Genomic DNA, 23,222 nt, shown 5'->3' on the forward strand with positions numbered 1-23,222 from the left:
TCCTCTTCGTTCCGAGCTCGGGAGCTGGTTGCGCCCTCGTCTGGGGGCGGGGAGAGGCGGGCGGACCAGGAGGAGTCATCAAATGTAGAAGACGCCCAGGTCCGTCCCCTTTTTTGTGGAATCTGAGTGAGCCCTCGCAGAATTTGCTTCCCCTCTCTAGAACCGGGTAAGTGGTTTTAAAAAGTCCCGTTAGTTGTCCAGGCAGCGGATCTCCCCGCCGCTTGTCCAAAAAGGGGCCGAGTTGATTGAGGTGGTGCTCCTACCCCGCGTTCTGTTCTCCTGAAGAATTTGCAAAAGGAGCTCGTGGCCGAGGACGTTTTCCTCTACGGGCTGCTTGTTCCTCAGGCGTAAATCGCGCGGGTACTTTAACTTGATGCCCGCGACCTCCCGGCCCTGGTCTCCAGTGAGATCCGCGTTTGCGCTGCACACAGCAGGGCGCCGTTGGCTCTGCCCCCGCCGCCGGGCCTGGACGTGGGCATTCCCGCGGCCGCGCGCGTCGGCTGCGTGGCCCCTGTGCTCAGCCCGGCGGGCAACGGCTTGTCCCTGCGTCTGCGGAGCTCCAGCCCAGCCCTATGTCGGCTCTGCCGTCAGAGCTGCTGTCTTACTTTTGGAGAGAAATGCGTAGTGTTTTGGCTTCCCCTGCCCCGTGGCCCCCACCTGAAATCATTTTCAAAGGCAAAAAACTTAAAGAACACTGCGTAAACACATCGTTTGATGTTCACTTAGTTCCGAGACGAGACTTAACCTCAGTGACCAGGGAATGTGTTAATATTTGAACTGTTTAAAGGCTAAAGTTTGGACTGCCAGCGGGAAAGGTTGTGCAATTCTCACTGAAGCCAGCCGCACGCACCGTGTCTGGTCAGCAGCAACAAATCCCACTGAACTCTTCCTGAACCCAGAGAGCTGCCTGCCCAGTTCCATCCAATCTTTTCTTCCCAGAACGTGGAGGGGTTTGGAATTATCCATTCAACTCCTTCTCCACACCCTGCCGCCCCCCTCTTATCAGAAGTGGGCACTGAGATCCAGGCCAGAGGAGTAACCTATAGCCTTAGAGAGACTTTTCTTAGGGTACTTCTATTTTTTCTTAGTATTTCTGGCTTAAGGCTAATTAAAAAAAAAAAAGGCTTACATAAGTCTTTCCTGATCAACAGCACATTTAGTAATGATTCTCTTGCCAAGTTCTTATTTTTTATGTCTTGCCAGCAATTCTTAATTTCACTTAATGCTCTTCTCTCATACTGTGCCTTTGCTCTGACTTTGTGACTTGATCTCCTCATTCCATGTTAACATATATTTCTAACATTTACCCTATCCCTTTAGTTTTTATTGAAACCAAACAATTCAAACAGAGCATAGAAAAGATTTGAGGAAGAATTTTAAATTCTGATTTGCGAAGTATACTTGGCAACTTTTTATAGGTAAAAAGTACAACCAAAAATTAAACCAGGATCCTCTGGTTTAAATTTTATATTTAAATACACTAGCAGGGTGGCAGGTCTGCTGACATGCAAATGATTTAACCTGAATAGTAGAGCTTATTGCATGCTGGGCGTGCTCTGAAGCACTCACCTGTGTGCTCTTGCAGTTTAATCTTCACAGGGATCCTCTGCTAGGGGATACTGGCCCCATTTTACAGATAAGAAAATTATTAGTTTTCCTAATTGAGTCATGTTCTGTGTATCAACAGTAGATCTCCCGAACTTCTAGGCATTTGGAAAATTTCAAACTCTGAGCAGATGCCTTAATCATAAAATATGTAATCCTACCTTCAGGTTAGTTGAATTTCATATTTCTAGCTCAGCCTGTCTCAGCTATCATCATTATAAAGTATATTTTTAAGAAATTAAGGCTCCTCTATGCCGACATTTCAAAGGATGAGATGAAAATGATTCTACAGTAAAGGGAAGAAAAATCACTTTACAACACTTAAGATAGAGGACTTGGGTTCTCACTCTGCTTTTGTGTGACCTCTTAACCTCTTGGAATGTTTTCTCATCCATAAAATGGATGGTGATTTTATTTCCATTTCTGCATACAATTAAATGGTTGCTTTTTTTTTTTTAACCTATGGTGAAAATAATTATCCCAATGAACATGAAAGGCATGCTTTGTAGAAGAACTCAGGTATTACAGGGGTTTAAGAATTGTAATTGTTACTAGTGTGTTGTATTATTTTATTCTTTTTATTATTCCTTTTGACTTATCACCTTATGTATTATGAAGCAGATGATGACCCTGTGGGTAGTTGAGGGGGTTTTCAGAGGCAATTTGTGCAGATTGGAGCCTAATCAATCATAGTGGCAAAGGCTCAGTGGGAAATAAGATGGACAGAAGCAAAGTAGAAGACAGCGCTGTCAAGGTTATGCCCTGTCTCCTTACAAACTGGATAGGATAAGATGGCAGTACTGGACAAGGCAACAGGGTCTTCTAAATCCATTATTAAGGATGAGTATCCTCCTTCCTTTGTTCTTTTCTCCCAACTTGGTAGATGTCAAATGTAGCAGGGGAAATGTATGTGCTAGATAATTTTGAGAGATCCTATTTCAGGGTAATTTTGCTTTTATTACTGCTGCAGTTCTTTGAGGATAATAATGATAATAATTTTCTGTTGGTGAAAAGGTAGATGCGAGTGTTTGAAAGAAGGAAATAGGTAGGAATTAGGTAGAAAGTGGAAAAGGAGCTACAGATCTTACATAGTGTATGTAGCTGTGGGAAGGAATGAGAGCAGAGTGAGCAGGAGCTAGGAGGGGGGCTGGGACATTTTCTCTTTGCCCTTTTTGTTCTCTGAGGTTAGCACAATGCCTCGCTTACAGTTAATGTTCACAAAATATGTGTTGAATGAATAACAACATTTGATATTAATGTGTCAAGGATTCTCTAGACTGAATTCTTTGAGGCCAAGGTCTTGTTTTTATAATCTGAGTCTCACAAATATTTATAATCAAAAGTGATTATGGAATTATAGAATCAAGAGTATTTTAATCAGTAAGAAATTGGAAAGGAGAAAATAGATAGGAAAGGAATAATGATATCTATTATATGTAAGAGTAAACATTTTTGCCAGATTCAGTGCCTGATGCTTGCTGTGTCCCTAGCACAGTGACCCTGAGTGGTTAGCCAGTTTTCAGATGAAGAAGCTCAAAAAAGTTGACTGCCTTGCCCAAGGCCATATGGCTAGTAAATGATAAGAGATGGAATTCATACTGAAAGCTGTCAGATTCCAAAGCCCATACTCTTTCTATAACACTATGCTGAAGGCAAAAAGGAAAAAAAAAAAAAAGTTGTGTTCTTATTTCCAGAATGGAAAACTCTGATCAGAGCAACCTTTGTTTGTTGCTGTTGTTTCTGTTTCCTGGTCTTTACATTTTCACTTTCTTGTCTAACAAATACCCAGCCTGAGTGAAGACCCAAATAGAAATATAGTCGTGAGACTGCTGGTAGTTATGGAGTGAACTGCCTTTTCCTAGTCCTCACTCCACACAGGTGTCACCCTCAGGACTGCCTCACTGCTGTACAGTGACCTTAGGCTTGTGTTGTTTGTCTGCTTCCGCCTCCTTGTGTTTGAGGTCTTCCCTTCAGGATGTGTCATTGCTAAATAGCCTTCTAGCAATGGAATATTTACTTACTCCTCTGTGCTAGGTACTATATTGCATCACTTCAAGGGTTTTAAAATGATACAACTTTTGATTAATTAGATCAAGAACTTTCCATTAATAACACTATCCGAATGCTCTTGATTACCTCCTGTACATGCAGTGACATTTTATCATTAGCATGTACTCTAAGTAGCCCTGTGTTGAGCTTCAATATGGTAAAAGTCTGAATTCTTTCAAGTCCTAGTTTCTGCAACTGTTTTTTTTGTTTGTTTTTAATTTTTTTAATGTTTATTTATTTTTGAGAGTGTGAGCAGTTAAGGGGCAGAGAGAGGGAGACACAGAATCCAAAGCAGACTCTAGGCTCTGAGCTGTCTGCACAGAGCCTGATTCGGGGCTTGAACTCAACAAACCGCGAGATCATAACCTGAGCCTAAGTCGGATGCTCAACGGACTGAGCCACCCAGGTGCTCCTCTGCAACTGTTTTTGATCTTTCAGCTATTCATGGTTGATGAATATAATTATTCCAAAAGTTAGCAACAATGTTCTAGGTGGTGGCAGAATCTAACTAAATATTTGATGTGGTTAATTTCAAGAAATTGTGATAACACACAAGCAAAGTTATGGAGATACAGTCAAAAGCCTTTCATTACATCTCTGTAGGTATGGAAAATTTCCATAATTGCCTATTTTTATTTATTTTTAATTTTTTTTAACATTTATTTATTTTTGAGAGACAGAGAAAGACAGAGCATGAGCTCTGAGCTGAGAGAGAGAAGGAGACACAGAATTCGAAGCAGTCTCCAGGCTGTGAGCTGTCAGCACAGAGCCCGACGCAGGGCTTGAACTCACAAACTGTGAGATCATGACCTGAGCCAAAGTCAGACACTTAACTGATTGAGCCACCCAGATGCCCCATTACCTATTTATATTCAAGTGTCCTTTACCTTTTTTTAGAGTTTATTTTAGCTCTGAGTTTTCATTTCATAATAACAGTGGTAGACAAAAATAACAACAGTGGTAGGACAGAAAGGTTAACTGCAAATGACCCTTATAATTTATAAAAGATTACATACAAAGAAGTATTTTTAGTTTTTAATGTTTTCCTCCTTTGTGAGAGTAAATGAACTTCACAAAGCCAAGTGTTTCACCATTGATAAATCTCAAAAACTTAATGTTGAGTGGAAAAAGCAAGTTGCAGAATTAAGTACAGTGTGATCCAATCTAAATAAAGTTTGAGAACATGCAACACAATAGCACATATTTTTGACTAATGAATATATGTGTAGTAGTGGTATGACATCATACTTAGCAATGGGGGGCACCGAGTTTATGGTAATAATCACCTCTTAAAAGGGTGGGCTATAAATGGGTTTGGGGATGGGTTCAGAGGCTTCAGTTATGTCTATAATGTTCTGGGCTTTTAAAATATTAAGATTTGGTAAAGCAGAGTGGGAGGTAAATGTGTTTATTATAAATACTCTTCATATTTTTCTGTATGTTTGAAATATTTCGTAATCTAATGGAAGGTCTATTTTTCTAATGTTAATAAAACTTAACATCAGCTCCTAAAATTTCTAAGATGTTGCAGCACAAGCTTACACAAAAAGAACCCTAAGATATTATATCATTCTATGTCTAGCCAGATGTTTTTATTTGCATGTTTGATTCCCCTGTTGAAGGCACTGAATCCCTACAGGAAGTAGTATGAAGTATTTTGCTTTGTAGCTGAAGGATTTGTAAGATGAAAGGTTCTTAAACATGAAATGAGATCTGTGTAAGCTCAAGATTTAAATTGTTGTTTGAAAAATTGTTTGATCTACCCCCTCCAGGGGAAAAAAAACATAATGGTAGCTTAGATGCATATGACAATACATAATTTTTTTTTCTTGGTATCTAGGTCACCATGGCAACTGGACTGAAATTGATGAGAGCAATTAGAGTTTTTGAATTTGGTGGACCAGAAGTGCTGAAACTCCAGTCGGATGTGGCAGTACCAACTCCAAAAGACCACCAGGTAGATATAATGACATAAAAACAGGCAATAATTACACTGAATGTGAGTCTCCAGCACATCAGGTTAATGTCCAAAAGAAGCAGACTCACAATAATTTGTAAAAGACATTGAATTAGGACAGAGTTTATACTGATGATATATATGAGGTCTGACAAAGAGAACGTAATTATAACAGTTAGTGAGGTAGATCTATGAAAAGGAAAAATATCCTGTTACAAGAAAATTGTTGAAGTTGGGAATCATCTATGCAGGGCAGTAATTGATTTTTTCTGGATAAAATCATAAGTATTGTTGAACAAGTTATTCTATTACAAACTTCCATGATTTCTTTTTTGTGCACAGTAGGAAAATAATTTTCTTCTGCATACATGCTTTTCCATATATGATTTAAGGGAATTTAAATGAAGAGTTTATTCATTTCCTGTGACTTTAACGATATACTTTCTCATTAAAAATTATGTATTTTTATTACTGCACCTTCCGTAACTCTTAAGTCTCATTTCCTTAACGAAATTTGAACCTTATGAGTTTTTACAGTTTGGCCACAACCTAGCTTTAGAGTTTCATTTCTTATTGCTCCTTCTCAGTAGACTGCTATAACAAGCAACATTGTCTGGTCTCCCCAGAGGATTGTCTGGTCTCCCCAGGAGGCCCTTTCATTCCTTCTGTCTTTGCACATACTATTCCTTTTACCTGAATTGTCCTTTTTCTCCCATTCTGAAAGAATGTCTACTCTTCTTTTAAGGCCTAGCTCAGATACTGCTTTCCTTGGAAGGCCTTCTCTTACTCTTGCACCAGAAGTAATCGTTAGATATTAATTAAGGTAAAATTAGCTTCTGTGGTAGATGTAACCTCAAAATCTCAATGGTTCAACAATAGAAAATTGTTTCTCATTCACTGCATTGCAGAATTCTAAAACGTTTGCGGGTGACTCTTGAAGAATGATTTAGGGACCCAGGCTTCCTCCATCATTCCTTCCTCCATTGTGGCTCTGTCACCCTCAATGCCTGTCTTCTGAGGTCCCTTCTATTGAAGGGGTGAAGGCACAGTGAGGATTGCCCAGAAGGTCTTTATGGGCCAGCCCTGAGAGTAGTTCTCATCATTTTGTGCCCAAACTCAATCATTTGGCTGCTCATAACTAAAGGCGCCAAGAAATAATATTCTTCCCACATACCCAGGAGGAGGAGGAGATAGGTTTGATGGGCACATAGAGGTTTGTGCCACATGACTTCTTAAATATTTCCACTACTATTTTCCCAAAATGTTTTGCGCACATAAACCATTCTGTCTTATCTTTTTATTTATATGTTGGTTTGCAAAACTGTAATGTGAACTTGTTGAAGGCGAGGTTTCCCCCTCCATTTTTATAGCTCCCATAATCTGTATAGTCCTAGCATAATGCTGAATGAATGCCTAGTGTTTTGTTTTAACTAAAATACATTGGCATTGCAGGTTCTAATCAAGGTCCATGCATGTGGTGTAAACCCAGTGGAAACATATATTCGTTCTGGTACTCACAAGATAAAACCACTCTTACCCTATACACCTGGTTCAGATGTAGCTGGGGTAATAGAAGCTGTTGGAGATAATGCATCTACTTTCAAGGTATTACATTTTAAATTATTTCTATTTTGGCGAAATATTTTTCTTAAAATATTCTGACATAGCTTTCAAATGTGTCTGTATATAAATCTTTAAAAGGCCCATTACAGATTAGGAGTTTACTTGTTGTGATGAGCACCAGGTGACGTACAGAAGTGTTGAGTCACTATATTGTGCACCTGAAACTAATATTGCACTGTATGGTAACTATACTGGAATTTAAATAAAAACTTAAAAAATAAATAAAAGTCCCCATTACACAATTTCTGCCACTTGGGGGACTCCTCTATTCAAAAAAGAGATTACCTCTTGTCTAGGTGTCTTCCTTGTTTGCATTTTTGGGGACAAGTGCTGGGTGATTCTGTATCTTCACTTCCCCTCATAGAATTCAGCTGATCCTTTTGATGTAGCAGAAACATGTAAGAAAGAAAATAAGCAAGGAAATTATACTATTTCCTAACTCTCGATAAAAACAAGCCTAGATGATGTTTCATTCCTTTTATAAATTCAGTTTCATAGGATAAAGGGAAGGCTAATTCTTTTGAATAATGAGTAAAAGATGAAAAAAAATGCAAGGTCAACTATACATTTTTAGAGCTCTGACTCAGATCAAGGTGACTGAGTCAATGAAAATGTTATGATCAGGGCTTTCGTTATTTATATGCCAAAAGAAATATAAAACACAGATAGTATATTCATGTCCCAGCACCTTTTCTCATAATTCCCTGACCTGCTCAACTTTGGCAGCACATTTACCAAAATTGGACTGAGACAGAGAAGATTAACGTGGCCTCTGCACAGGAAGACTGTCAGATTCCTACAGCTTTGTACTCCTCGGCCTGTGGCAGTCTGGCTTCTGCCCCCATCACTCCACTGAGACGATTCCTGCTAATGTCACTAATGGCCTCTCTATTGCTGGAGTTAATGGGGCCTTTTATGTCATTATCTCTCTTGACTTCTCAGTGACATTTGACACTCTCAGCCACTTACTTTTTCTTAATTTTTTTTTTTCTTCAGCTTCTATGACATCATTTTCTCCTGTCCTCTTCCCCACTTCCTCCTGGACATTGTTTTTCAAGCTTGTGCTTGAAATCTTAGTGCTGCCCAGTGCTCTTGGCCCCTTACTTAGACCTCTGCTTTTTGTATCCTGTACCTTCTTCACAAAGATCTCATGCACCCCCATGGTGTCCATTATCACATATGATATCTGTAGCTTAGAATTGTCTATGAAGCTGTGGACCTGTGCTGTCTAATAAGGTAGCCACATGTGGCTATTTAAAATTCTTATTAAAAATTAAAATAAAAAAGTCAATTCCTCAGTCACAATAGCAACATTTCAAATGCTGAATAGCCCCCTGTTTCTAGTGGCTACCCTACTGGACAGTGCTGATATAGAACATTTACATCATCACAGGAAGTTGTGTTGGAGAGTATGAGACCCACATAGTCAACCCTTGGTAACCTCTTACTCAGTATGTCTAAAACTGAGCTTATCTTTTGTCACGTTAGATCTGCTCCTCTCTTGTATGACTGTCTTGGTGACTTCTGTGCTTTGAGGCATATCTCTTCACTCCCCCCACTCAGCTCTCCCTTACTAGAACTGTTTTCTCTCTTTCCATTCCCACTGCCTATAGTTCAGGTTATTCTACCTAGTCCCTTACCTGGATATCTGTAATGGGTATTTAACACCTGCCCTCCCTCCTCCTCCAGTCAATTCTTGCTATATAAAGGGTGTTTTCTAAAATGTAATTGATTGTTTTACAGTTAATTCTTAACATTAGTTCCTTGCAGATTTCAGAGTATTGCTGAGACTGCTTATGTTGTTAGAGAAGATATTTCATGCTCCTTTCTACTATCCTTCCATTCTTATCTCTATTCCTTCTCACCTGGTAGTTTATTTTTTAGTAAAGCTGCTCTTCCCTGCATACCCCATGCTCGCTCTTCTCTATCTTTTTTCATATTGGTTCTGCCGCTTGGCAGAATTAAACTGAAACTTATAAGCATAGGTGGAAGAGATTTTACCCTCCAGCTTTAATTCCCTTTCATTTTATCCCTGAAACTATTACATTCTGTATGTTAGACTACTTACTCATTGGGCACAAATGCCAGCGATTTCTCAACACTTCCTCCTGCCACTGTTCCTTTACTTACTTTGTTTCCCTCACTCATAATGACTCTTCTCAGCTTTAGTTTTTAAAATCTTGTCCTATTCTTCAAGACTTACCTTAAATATTAGCTTCCCAATGAAGCTGTTTTTTACTCCTTCTACTTAGAAATAATTTCCTTCTTTTCCTGCTACCCGTCTTTGATGGCGCATCATCTTTGTCTTGCATTGTAGTTACTCTTACCCTTTTCTTTTCTGTCATCCTAGAGTTTAAGATGCTTTTAGTGGAGGAGGGTATTTTGTTATTAATATCCATCACAGAACTCAAAAAGTACTGCTTTCATAGTGAACTCCTAGAAAATATTTGAATTATATTAGAAGGAATACAACCTCTTTTTAAGCTGTAAAAAAATGGTACTGATCTTAGTACAGTCATATTTGACCATTTGCAAGTGACACTGTTAAGTAGTGAGGCTTGTCTTTGACTCCTGGATGCCTTGTGAGGCTTTTTTGTTTCTATCGCACTGCATAGTGCTGTTACTTTTTCAGATCTCTTATAGTACAAATTTAAGTATACTGAGAGTTATTGCCTTAAAGTTGTGCTTCTTCCAAGGAATATTTACATTTTTTTTTTTTCCAAGAAAGAAGAGTTAGGGCAGGTGTTTACAGTGATAGCCTAATTTCCCTAGCATGCAGGTCATGTTGGACAGGCTTGAATGCTTGCATAGTGCCATACCTGACCCTCAACTATGCATCCACTGTTCAATAGCAAGGACCCAGCAGAGTTTACTGAAAGTCTACTGTGTTTCTGGTGCTGTAACAAGGGAAGAAGCCTGTTTCGGCTCATTTTACTATCAGGATCCACAGATAGTTTCTTGTGCTTGGTGTATGCATGAAAAATGAGGGGGAACATGTAGAAAGGATTTAGAACAGGTATTTAGTGTGTGGAGGAAATCTTATGTTTTATTTTCTCCCTAGTATACCAGAGGGAAAAAAATGGTTTTATTAACTGCCATTTACTAACTGCTTAATCTGAGCAAATTATTGAACTTCTTTGTCCCTCCATTTCCTCATTTGTATAGTGGAATTAATCTAAAGTGGTGATAAGAAAAGTACTTACCTCATAGGCTCTTGAGAAGATCAAATTAGACAGTACTCATTAAGCACCTAATACAGTGTCTTGCACAGTAAGATCTCAATGAAGATTAGTTGTCTTCATGTTATACCATTCTGGAGGTTCTCTTTCCTCTTATTTTTTCTATTTCCTTTAATTTTTCTTCTTCTTTGTTTCTGCGAATAAAACCTTCAAAAATGTTCAGGGGTACCTGGGTGGCTCAGTAGGTTGAGCATCCGACTCTTGATTTGGCTCAGGTCAAGATCCCAGGATTGTGGGTTCAAGCCCCACATTGGGCTCTGTGCTGAGCACGGAGCCCGCTTGGGATTCTCTCCCTCCCTGCCTCCCTCTACCCCTCTCCCCAGCTCGTGCTTTTTCTCTCTCTAAAAAAAAAAAAAAAATTTTTTTTAACGTTCAGCATTTTGAAGCTATTTTTACAAGACCCTAAGATGTAGAAAGCAATACATAAATACTTATTTGTTGTTATAATGGTTACATTATGAAGGATTATACCCATTTTGACATAATTTTTAACCCCTGGTGCATTTATTAATCTCTTGCTTTCCCCAGAAAGGTGACAGAGTTTTCACTACCAGCACCATCTCTGGGGGCTATGCCGAGTATGCTCTTGCAGCAGATCACACTGTTTACCCACTGCCAGAAAAACTGGACTTTAAACAAGGAGCTGCCATCGGTATCCCATATTTTACTGCTTATCGAGCTCTGCTCCACAGGTAATAACATACACTGTCGCTTATACTGCCAGTATTGCCTTCCTTCCTGCCATGCGTCCATGTATCCGTCTCTCATATTTGGTTACCATTAAGTATTTATGGAGTGGAAACTATGCTAATTTGGGAGATTATTCTAATCACTGGGGATATAAAGAAGAGCAAAACACTGTCTTTATCTTTAAGATGCATCTGACAGTCTAGTAAGAGAGATAGACATAAGAGTAATATTATTGATGTATAATATGGAGGAAGTACAGTGGTGTAGATGTGCATAGGGATTTGTGGGATCACAAGGGATGTAACAGTGGTGATGAGATAGGGCTTCCTGCCAAGACTTAAGGCTTGGATTATTTTAAAGTCCTGGTTCAAAAATCTTTGTTATCTAGCCCTAGAAACTAATTGCTGCAATTTAAAAGTATAGTACCCTAGACCCACTGGTCAGCTTCCATGGTTGGGATCTAAGAATCTCCCTGTATATATTTTAATTTTTGCAAATGTTTATTTATTTATTTTGAGAGAGAGAGAGTGTGTGTGTGAGCAGGGGAGGGGCAGAGGGCAAGGGAGAGAGAGAGAATTCCAAGCAGGCTCTGCACTGTCAGCATGGAGCCCAATGTGGGCCTCGAACTCCCGAACCACGAGATCATGACCTGAGCCGAAATCAAGAGTCGGATGCTGAACCGACTGAGTTACCTAGCTGTCCTTAACACACACACACACACACACACACACACACACACACACACACACAGATTTTATTTTTAAGTAATTTCTACACTCAGTGTGGGGCTTGAACTCACAACCCCGAGATCAAGAGTCACATGCTCCACTGACTGAGCCAGCCAGGCATCCCTCTGAGAATCTGTATTTTCATCAAATTCCCTATGTATTTGAAAAAAATCAGAAGGGGTTATCCTGGGGAAGGATAGTTCGGAGCAGGGAGGGAATTCTAGACCATAGGAATAGCCTAGCATCGGGGGGAAAATCTTGATATTTAAGGAGAGCTATAGCAATTTGCTTTTGTTGAATAGAAGATATCAAGGCAAAGAGTGGCATAGAATTAGGCTAGAATATAGTCATTTCTCAATAAATGTTAGCTATCACATGGAATAGATTTCATATTATGAAAAACAAGATGATAGAGCTCGCATATTGGTTCTGTAAGGGATTGGGGATCGTGAAATGTTTCATTCAGGAGAGATACTGTCATATGAGTATTTTATTAAGATCACCTGTCAGCTATGTGAAAGGTGACAGGATTTGGTGACAGGAATGGAGAAAGAGATAGGGGGGTATTATGTGAATATCTCTTAGGCATAATACTTACGGGCCAGAGTAGAAAAGGTGGAGAGGAAAGGATAACTATTGGAGGGTAAAATCAGGTTTATTTGGTTGAGTGTTTGCATGTGGACAATGAGAGAGAAGAGGAGCTTACGGATACTTCCAGCTCTTTAGCTTGGATAATGTTTAAAGAAAAGGAGGAAAAAGTGTCAGATGGAAGCTGAGTCCAGTTTTGGAGTTGAAACCAAGATAGGCATCATAATGGAGAAGACCAGCAACCTGTTAGATGAAAGCCTGAAGGCTAAACATGTAACCGAGGGACTGTCAGCCTGTGTGTGGGAGCTGATGAGATGAAAGTGACTGAAAGCCTTCAGGGAGTGAAGTGCAGGGGAGTGAGAATAGAACCTTTGAGAATATCAGCATGTAGGAGTATAGTCAGAGGTAGGGACAGAGTCCTAAGAGACCAAAGGGAGTGTATGCCAAGGCCAATACTGTTTTGTCCTACGACCAGCCCTATGACCGTGGTCCAGTTACTTCCTTGCCTGAGCTGTAGTTTACTGATTTGAAATACGTGGATAGTAATAGCACCTACCTCCTAGGGGTGTGGTGAGAACTAAATGAGGTAACACTGGTAAAGATCAGCACAGAGTCTGGCGCAGAGCAAGTACTCCCATCAGTGTTGGCAGTGTTAGGGACAGTAGTTGATGTTGTTACTAAGGAGGGAAGCTAGCCATCAAATGTAGCAGCGAGGTGTTTGGGGAATAAAAAGAACAGGCTTCGCAGTGAGGAGGTGATTGGTGACTTGAATCAGGTCATTTTCAGTAGTGGTGGGACAGAAGCTTGAGTGAGTGGGCTAGAGAAGGAAGCGGAAACTGGTTCCTTGAATGGACGTAGGGAGGGAGGAGGGAGCAGAAGAATACTCGAGGACAGTGTGGGGACAACAGGATTTTCTAAAGGTTGGGCGAGAGTTGAACATGTTTATAGCTGAGAAAAGATCTAGCAGAGAGGGGGCGATGGAAGGTTTGGAAGAGAGGGTGGAGTGGCAGATGGAACCAGATCCTGCAGAAGGCAAGATGGAAAGGACTTAGGACATATGTAGGGAGATTGGCTTCAGCTATCCGAAGGACAGCTCATCTGCTAAACCTATAAGATGTGAAAATGGCATAATTACGGAAAAGTTTGTGGGTAGGGAGGTGGAGTGTTGAAGGAACTCATATGTGATTGCCTCACTTTTCATAATTAAATATGCAAAGTGATCTTTTGAGAATCAGAACTGAAGTGGCACCAAAATGCATGGTCATGTGAGGTTTTTTTTTTTTTTTTTAATAGTACTAAGCCATTTGGATAGATTATCAAAGAAGTTAGATTTTTTTTTTTTTTAATTTTTTTTCAACGTTTTTTATTTATTGTTGGGACAGAGAGAGACAGAGCATGAACGGGGGAGGGGCAGAGAGAGAGGGAGACACAGAATCGGAAACAGGCTCCAGGCTCCGAGCCATCAGCCCAGAGCCTGACGCGGGGCTCGAACTCACAGACCGCGAGATCGTGACCTGGCTGAAGTCGGACGCTTAACCGACTGCGCCACCCAGGCGCCCCCAAAGAAGTTAGATTTTAACATTCATCTAGGCCTGGAGTACTAGTGGCAAAATGGAACAGTGCAAAGGAAATGAGAGCACTGGAGAGGAAGAGAGGGAGGAGTTGGGGTAACCTACCTCAGGGTCCAGCTGTCCAGCAAAGGAAGCGAGGCCAGGAGCACAAGTGGGCAGAAACTGAATAATTGAGAGATGCCAGTCTCTGGGAAGTGGAAAGAAAATTTTTGAGAGAATATGGGCTTACAGAATTAGGAGAGGAGGTTGCTGTCATAGCATTGGTTATTAGGGTCTGCTATTTCTCAAGTGGAATGGTTGAGGGCAGTTACCAGGTTCAGCCTTGGGAGAGAGTGGCCAAAGAGGAGGAAAATTCAGGGATTGTGATTCAAGGTTTTCTTCCCAGGGAATGTTGAAACTTTTTAGATTAGGGTTGGTTTTGGGTGGGAGAGAAAGTCTGTGTGCCATGTACTAGTCTTCAGTGACTGGGAGGGAATAAGGGACAGCATCATGGAAGGCCAGGCCAAGGCTCCAGCCCCTGCCGTGACCCCCAGGGGGAGATGACTGTATTTGTCAGGGTCCTCCAGAGGAGCAGAAAAACAGAATTTGTGCGTACTTACATATGTATATACATACACATATGTATATATATATATATATTAGAGAGAGATTGAGGCAGGGAGATTGCTCTGTGGAGGCTTGGTGAGTTTAAAGTCTGAGAGGGTAAACTGGCAAGCTGGAGACCCAGCAAAGAGTTGCAGTTCAAATTCAAAGTCAATCTATGGGCAGAATCCCTTCTTGCTCCAGAAGCCAGTCTTTGTTCTATTAAAGCCTTCAGCTGATTGGAAGAGGCCCTTCACAGAGACATCCAGAATAATGTTTGACCGAATATCTGGCCCCATGGCTCAGGCCAAGTTGACACATAAAATTAGCCATCACAGTGACTCTGTGCAAGGGTAGAAGGATCAGAGCAGTGGGCATCCAGAAGACCGTTAGCCTGCTTTTTCACCACCCCACCCCAAGCCCAGTGGTTTAGGGAGAATGTGCTTTTAGTGTTTGAGGGCTTGTTTGTAAGTTTTTTAAAAACGTTACTGGGAAAAGTATTTCATATCCCACAGTATAACGTTAGTTATTCTTTCTCTTACATTTATTTATGTTTTACTTTTTAAAGTATCAAAGTGTTTTGGTGATAGTTATCTTAAGTTTATCATTTCAGACTCTCCATTTAACTCACTGCCCTCAGTCTCCTTATCTCTAAGCAAGAGTATTGGGAAAAGCTTCATTTACTGCTCACAATTGCCATTTGTCGGCTGTTAGCATAGAGCCTTGAGCAAGACCCAGGGTTATTTTGTTCTTACTCCCAGATGTCTGACCACAATGTCTGTATGGTGCGGCCACCCCTATTGTTCTAGGAAGGAAGAGATCTCCTGAGAGTCAGATCTGGATCATAGAACAGCTGCTGGATTGTGACATTAGCACTTGTCCATCTGGAATAATAAAGCATCTCCTGTCTGTCTCGCTGCCTGTGCCTGATTTTTGGTATAATAGAAAAGTAGTAGTATGAACCAGAATTAAAAAGAATGTGTCATTTCACCAGAGGATCTAGACATTTTGGGGGTGACATAGAAACCTTTGTGACAGGATTTATCGTACTTCTTACTCTCCTACCATGCCAATTCAGCGTTGCTCTCTGAAATGCAGGCTTAGAGGTTATACAACCTGATGTTCAAAGGCACAGAGAAGGAAAATGTTTCCTTAAATAATCTGACTTCTGTGTTTACTTGGACATTATCCCGGGCCACAGAATAACAATTAGGCTATAAAAAGCCTGTTTTGAGACACTTTCTGGGGGAATGAATTCGAGAGTCAGGCATGCAGCACAGTGCCTGGCACATAACAGATTCCCAGTAAACGTTTGTTGAATGCATAAATAAATTTAAGGTTGTCTTTTGTTTGTGGCTCTGAAGAGCCATTGTTTGATCCTCTGAAACCTGGAGAAAATTTGGGGCTGTAAAGTAGAATGAGCTTCCTATTTGGGGAAGTGTTAGCTGAACTGAGGGTAGAGTTTTCTTAAGAATGACAAACTCCTGGGTTAATTAGCTTCAAAGTGAGGTGATGATCATGCCTTCTTTTGCAGTGCCCGTGTGAAAGCTGGAGAAAGTGTTCTGGTTCACGGGGCTAGTGGAGGAGTAAGTATTTGTTTTTTAAGTTTATTTTTAAATGAGATTTTGTTAATGGGTTTCACATTATATTTCTTTTAAGTCATTTTTAAAAGCCAAATTTATAAACATAGTCAATATTTATAGTCAATAAATATTCCTTTTTGTAGTAAAGCTTTTTTAAGTTCTATCTTCTGAAGGTGATTCCTTGTCATTAGTTTAGCATTTCTTGGTTAATAGATTCAGCAGACCACCCCATTAAAAATGTGTGTATTAGGTTTTCCACCTGTGTTGGGTGTGGACCAAGATAAACTGGCTTTGTTTTTGCCTTCAAGTAGCCTATGTTATAATAATATTTATTTAGAATTTGAAACAGTTTTTTAAAGTTAATATTAATTCCTTATTCCCTTAGATAAGGAAACTAAGGTTCGTTAAAGCTTTACCTGCATTGCCCCAGACAGCACTGCAAAGCTGCACTGTGAATTCTGAGGCCCTTCTATCTTCCTTCTACTGCTCGCCCGCTGCGCTTTGATGACATTCATGGAAGGCACAGTGTACAGCTGTGTCCTTAACTCCACAACCCGTGGCTTAAAATGCTAATGTGGGGAGGTGCGGAGAGGACGGAGAACTTTAAAATAAGCCCTTCAGTGAAATAACCCAACACTGGGCTGTCAGAAGCTTCTTCAAGAAACCGGCTGTCAGTCTGCCTCTGAGGAGCTTAGAGGAAAAGTTAGAGCTCTGAGGTTGGAATTTAACAAGAAATCCACATGACCTCTATCCTGCATGTAGAGGCTTTAGAAATTTTGGAGATGAGATTTCACATTTTTAAAATACAGGTCCTGGGGCTCCATGGCTAACCTTGAGGAAGCTGGTTAACCCTTTCAGAGCATTATGTATTCTGCAGAGTAAATCGACACAAGTAACCTATTAAAAATGGCACATTGTACCCAGCATAATGAGTGGCATCCTGAAAATGTGAATTTATGGCTAAAGGTGGCCAGGTGGTACAAACAGAGAATTCAGCCCATTGTGTTTCTGTTACTTTAGAGAGATGAAGCCCGAGGTACCACACTTAGCTTCCTGTCTACCTCAAATAGATCAATTCTGAAGGATGTCACAGATCAGACTATTTCCTGAAAAGACCAAGAATGTCTTTTGGGGGCTTGAGAAAATATGACAGATATACCTTGTCAAAACTTCCCATTGCATACCTTCACTGAAGAGGCTATTTTTGGGTTAAATTAAATTTTACCCAAAATAACTAAAGGATCTGTCAAACATGCATTTATTTAAATTGCTTTGGCTTTGAGAGAGCTAACCTTGTGCTCTGTATAAAAGAGAGAGGTTTCAGTAGGAAGGGGAGAGAAGAGTTTAAAGAAAATCTTTTTATTCCCTTCACCCTCTTGTAAAAAGCTCAGTCGCTTCACCATGATTTTTTTTTTTTTTTTTAAGGCAAAATCCATACTGTTCTCTGAGCTGGCTGAGTTTGTTAAATCCTTGGCTGGCAGGGATAGGCTGGTGGCCTGGTGTGTGAAGCGCTTCTGATCCTCCCTGCCCTACCACAGGGAAATAGTACTGGGTTTTGTCTTGCTTCTGTTTGTACTTTCTGTCCTCATTTAATGAAAATTCCTTTGGGATTATGGTGTGTATTTAAAATGGTGTGGAATTTATGAACACGGTTGTTATCCAGATATGTTGGTGGGGAGTGCCCTATTTTAGTGTCAGCAAAGTAAATAGAAGAAAAATAGTTGACACATTAACGGTATATCATCTATCAAAGGGGTATTGCTGATATAATTGTTGACAAGAATAAAGTAAACAGTACCTTCAGAACAGCAATTAGGCAATTAGGTGCTTCTTTAAAGTAGAATATGAAGAGATATATTTACAGTAAGTTTTTAGTATAGGTGTAGTTTTATTACAGGCCTGTTTTGTTTTTGTTTTTTTTTTTAAATTAAAGTAGCAAATCAATAGTGCTAACTCCGTATATAATGTATTTCATGGAATTGAATGTCTCTCTCATCAGACAGTGAGTTTTTTTGTTTGTTTGTTTTGGTTAAATCAAACAAATCCCTGCCAAAACCCAACAGAGTTCAGGCTCATCACTCCCATATGCCATACAATCTTTAAAGTCTACTTCAGGCCTGGGGAGTCTGTGATTCTGTTACAATTTTAATCAGTTTCTATCATCATTTTTCATTTAAACTCTTTACTGTCATGCCTAGTCCATGATTTTACCTTCCTCTTAATCGTTGGTTATCAGCGATGGGTGGTTTGGCATCATCTCTTCTCCCCCTCGAACATTTGGCTGGCACAGTGTCTGGGGACATTTCGGTTGTCACTGGATGGAGGGCTTCTGGCCTCTAATGGGTACATGCTACTCTACACATCCTTCAACATACAGGATCGCACCCACATCATAGAACTGTCCAGCCCTGAATGTCAATAGTGCTAAGTTTGAGAAGCCCTGCTCTAAATGTACGTGACACTTATTTGTGCCATTCATAGATCATGTAACCAAACATAGATTTCCTAGCACTGTAATTTAAATAATTACTTTTATCCATATTCCTAATATATGTTTATTTCTCCTTTATCCTAAGCACATTTATGTAATGATCTAGTTACTTCGTGCAATCTGTGGCTCTAAATACCATCTCGAAACTGATGAATCTCAAATTTATATTTCCAGCTCCATATGCTTATTCAGCTGATTACTACACATTTTCACTTAGGTGAGCAAATACAGCTCAGCTTGCTCAGAGTGAGTCTTGATACTCTTACAAACTTGATTCTCTGTACTCTTCCTCAGCCCTGTTAATCTACCCAGTTAACCCGGCCAGAGACCCAGGAGACAGCCTTGACTTTTCTCTGTGCCTCACTTCTCGGATGCAGTCCATGAGGAAGGTCCATCTTACTCCTATCGCCACTCCCCTCTTTCTGTCTCCCATATAAAATGTTCTATTTATTTATTTATTTATTTATTTATTTATTTATTTTGAGAGAGAAAGAGAGAGAGCACATGGGAGGGCAGAGAGAAAGGGAGAGAGAGAGAACCCCAGCAGGCTCAGCGCTGTCAGTACGGAGCCCAATGTGGGGCTCGAACTCAACAAATTGTTAGATCATGACCAGAACCGAAAAAATCAAGTGTTGGTCGGTCATTTAACCGACTGAGCCACCCAGGTGCACCTATCTGATAGCTCTGAGTTATCTCTTAAATATAATCCAGAGCCTTTACCTGCAAGGCCCTGTGTACCCCTCTGGCCACATCTTGCTCTGTCTCCTATGTGCCCTGCCTTTAAGCCGAATGGACCTTCTTTCTGTCCTTAATGCCCCAGGCTCATTCCCACATCACAAGGTGAGCTACAGCCATTCTGCCTACAGCATTCTCCACCAGACTTTCCAGATCTGCACATGGCTCGTGCCTCACTTCACTCAGGTCTCATCTCTTCAGAGTGGCCTTTGGTGATGATCTAACTAACCCTTCTCTCTATCTCCTTGTAACACAATAGGCTGGGGTTTTTTTCACAGCATGTTTTTATTTTCTGAATTTAATTTATTCATTTATTTGTTTGTGTTTATTATTTTTCCTCTTTCTTAGAACATGTTTCTTACACAAAGTACCATGTTTAGCACATAGTAAACATTTAATGGTCATCATATGGATGAATAAGTTAATTTGCTCATACGCCTGTCTCTTCCACTTAAATGGTGTAACATTTGTTGTGTAATACTTTAAATGTACAGTGAAAGTATGAAGCCAGTGAGCATGTTTTGAATAGCTTTAAACTCTGTACCTTCTGTGCAAAGCAGATGCTAAGTACACGTTTTGATACAGTGGTTAAAGGCTCAAGCTCTACAGACTGATTTGGTCCAGCTCTGTGACTTGGTTCTGTTCCCATCTCTGTGACCTGGGCAAGTCACTTACATTATATAAGTTTCAGTTTTCTCATCTACAGAACATGGACACTAGTCATATCTACTTCATGTCTACTTACATACATCATGTCTACTTAGACTTACTGTGAGGATAAAATAAAGCAATGCATAGAAAGTATTTTTTGTGGTACCTGGCACATTATAAATGCTCAATAAAAGTTAGCTGTTGTTCTTATTTCTTCATTTAGACTCGAAATTCCTTAAGGATAGGGTAGGACCTAGAGGAACCTTCAGTTTATTATATATATTTAAGAAATATTTGCAGGGATGCAAAGAATCTGAAAGTATGCGTTTATATTTTGTTTTTCAGGTTGGACTGGCAGTATGCCAGATTGCTAGAGCTTATGGTTTAAAGGTTCTGGGCACAGCTGGTACCGGGGAAGGACAAAACATCGTTTTGCAAAATGGAGCCCATGAAGTGTTTAACCACAGAGAACATAATTATATTGATAAAATTAAGGTAAAATTAGTCCACAGTTTTATGAAAGTAAATTTTGTTTCTTGACAGACTTACTTTTTTGTAACCTTTTTTAAGCAACCACTCTCTTAAAGCTGTTTGTTTTCTTTTTTTATGCCTATGTGTGTTTTAAAGTTTTAATTAAAAAAGCAGAGATGTCTAATTTTCAGACCTCACTCTCATTTGACTTGTTTATGTTTATCAAATAAAATATAGCCTTTCCAGAGTCTTAGTTATAAAAATTGGTACTCTTTAATGCAGTCACATTTTGAGTAAAGTCATAGCTTTGTATTTAGAGCTGAGAGGTGTTCTTTTAAATTTTTTTTTTTGATATTTGTATATATCATATATTGTGAAATGATTACCACACTGAGTCTCATTAACATCCATCACCATACATAGTTACAAATTTTTTTTCTTCTGATAAGAACTTTTAAGATATGCTCTTAGCAACTTTCAAATCTGTGATACAGTATTATTAACTATAGTTGTCATGCTGTACGTTATATCCCCATGACTTATTTTTTTTTAATGACTGGAAGTTTGTACCTTTTGATCACATTCACCCATTTCACCCAGTTCCCACCCCCACCTCTGGCAACCATGAGGTTTTCTTAATTTCTTAATATAATTTCTATTGGTTTAAATTTTCCAGAGAAGGTGAGGTAGTTACAGATTACAAATTGGATCTGTCTAAGCTAGGGGACAAAGTTTACTTGTCAATTGTATGCCATGGAAAAATAATCACTACCACAACCAGAGTGGTGAGGTAGGCTTTAGTTACTCGTTGCATGTATTTCATTGCTAGAGCAGAATTCAACCTAATCCTCAGACTACTTGCTCATGTTGAGAAAGAATTAGAATTTTCCAGGTACTGATTACTATGTAACCTAGGTCATTACAAATTGAGGAAAATATGAGTGAGGGTTTGTGTATTACCACTACATCATCTTGCCAAAAAAAAAAAAGCTGTGTAAAGGCACTCTTTTGTTATATATCTAGAAAACCTAAAATTAATTGAATATTCATGCCTGATACTATTATCCAAGAATATTTATAAAGATGAAAAATGCTCAGTTATTTTAAGAATATGTTTTTGTTTTGCAGAAATCTGACCTTAAGACCTTGAGGTCTTACGGCTTCTATGTCTTCTACTGGCTCCTTCTGCTTAAGTCTCTCTCATTCTCCAGACCATTCCCTTAACCCTTTATCAAACCCTCCACACCCTCTACCACCACACTTGAGAAAGTAGTGAGGACATCTTTTACCTCCTTAGCTCCCGTCACCTTCCCCCGCATGTTGCTTCCACCCCAGCTACTTATGCCTCTTGTCAGAGGTCACCGGTGGGCTCCTAATTACCCATCTGCTGCTTTTGGCTTAGGCCTCATCCTGCTTGATTTTTTGGGGGGGTTTTTTTTGGCAGCAGCTACCCCTGACCACGTCTCCTGAAAGCTGGTTCTCGTCTTACTTGCCTGACTTCATTTCCAGCCCCCTTCCTCCTCATATTACTTAAATGTTGTTGCTCCTTAGACTTTCCCCTTGGTCTTCCATCCTCCCTGGTGCTAGACCTTCCTCCTGACCAGTCTCATCTCCCCTGGTCAGTTAGTGCCTGCATCCTGCTGGTATCCAGCACTGTCTCTGGCGGGAGTTCCCTGCCTTTGTGTCATTGGCCTCCTGGATGTCTCCACTCATCTGCTCCCCCCAGACAGAGTCACAAGTTTTATTTTATATTTCTATCTTTTAATCATCGTTCTCCTTCCTACCCATCAGGCCGATCACCTCCCTCTATCAGTTTCATCTCTGACATGCCTTCCAAATATATCTTCTTTGTTCTGTTCTCCATTGTGACTTAGTTTGGCCTTCATCTTCTCCAGCTTTGTCTTTTGTTTATAACTGACTTACTATCGCCTTCTATCTTCACTGTCTCCAGAGTTATTTGTTCTCCTAAAATATATATATATATATATATATGAATAGGAATTTTTGTCTCTCTTGTTACCTGCTGCAGCTCAGTATCCTAAAACAGTGTCTGACACAAAACTTAATTGATACCTGCCCCCCAAAAGTCTGGATCCTGTAACGTGGCATTCAATGTGTGTTCCCAGTCCATAGCAACTTATAGTCTCTACCTCTCTCCCTTTCCCTCCTCCCCACCCCCCACCCCCCCCCCACCCCTCCCCCCCACATTCCCAAACACATGCCTCAGCTCTGCTTGGCTACTTTCTGATCCTGACCTGGACTCTCAGTCCATAGCTCTTTGCTTTTCTGTTTCTTCTGTCTGGAGGGACTATGCCTCATGTGTGTTCCGCTGGCTCTTCTTCCTCCCTTTTTACTTACAGGACTCCTGTTCATTCCTCAGGGTCCAGGTCCTCACCTCTGTGGAACTTTCTGTGATCATTACAGGTGATCAGGGTTGTAACTCTGTTTTTCTCCATAACCTGTGGTTTATTTCTGCTCACGCAGCACTTGGCCCATTCCATCACAGCTGTGTCAGCGGTATTTTCCATCTTTCTCCCTAGCTGTGTTTTGAGTTCTCTGTGTCCATCTTTGAATTCCCAGTACTTAACAATATCTGACACAGGTATTCATTTTTTTTTTGTTAGAATAAAATGAATACAAGGTGTGTATGTATAACTTA

The 23,222-nt window shown here is 40.1% G+C and overlaps 1 protein-coding gene across 3 annotated transcripts in view; it reads left to right on the top strand.

Annotated features, from left to right (window-relative positions):
* Positions 1–62: 62 nt before the first annotated feature.
* The window catches only part of CRYZ (crystallin zeta), a 36,983-nt gene continuing 13,823 nt past the window's right edge, over positions 63–23,222 (top strand). For 2 of the 3 annotated variants that reach the window (XM_049617002.1, XM_049617003.1), the window contains exons 1-6: positions 64–166; positions 5,495–5,611; positions 7,064–7,216; positions 11,002–11,165; positions 16,167–16,218; positions 20,438–20,587. In XM_049617002.1, the coding sequence (XP_049472959.1) occupies positions 5,501–5,611; positions 7,064–7,216; positions 11,002–11,165; positions 16,167–16,218; positions 20,438–20,587 (630 nt within the window). In that variant the 5' untranslated portion in view covers positions 64–166; positions 5,495–5,500. Of the gene's footprint in view, positions 167–5,494; positions 5,612–7,063; positions 7,217–11,001; positions 11,166–16,166; positions 16,219–20,437; positions 20,588–23,222 lie in introns of all 3 variants that reach the window. The other variant, XM_049617001.1, reaches the window with a different exon arrangement.

This window comes from Panthera uncia, assembly GCF_023721935.1.
Source record: "Panthera uncia isolate 11264 chromosome C1 unlocalized genomic scaffold, Puncia_PCG_1.0 HiC_scaffold_4, whole genome shotgun sequence".
Lineage (NCBI taxonomy): Eukaryota > Metazoa > Chordata > Mammalia > Carnivora > Felidae > Panthera > Panthera uncia.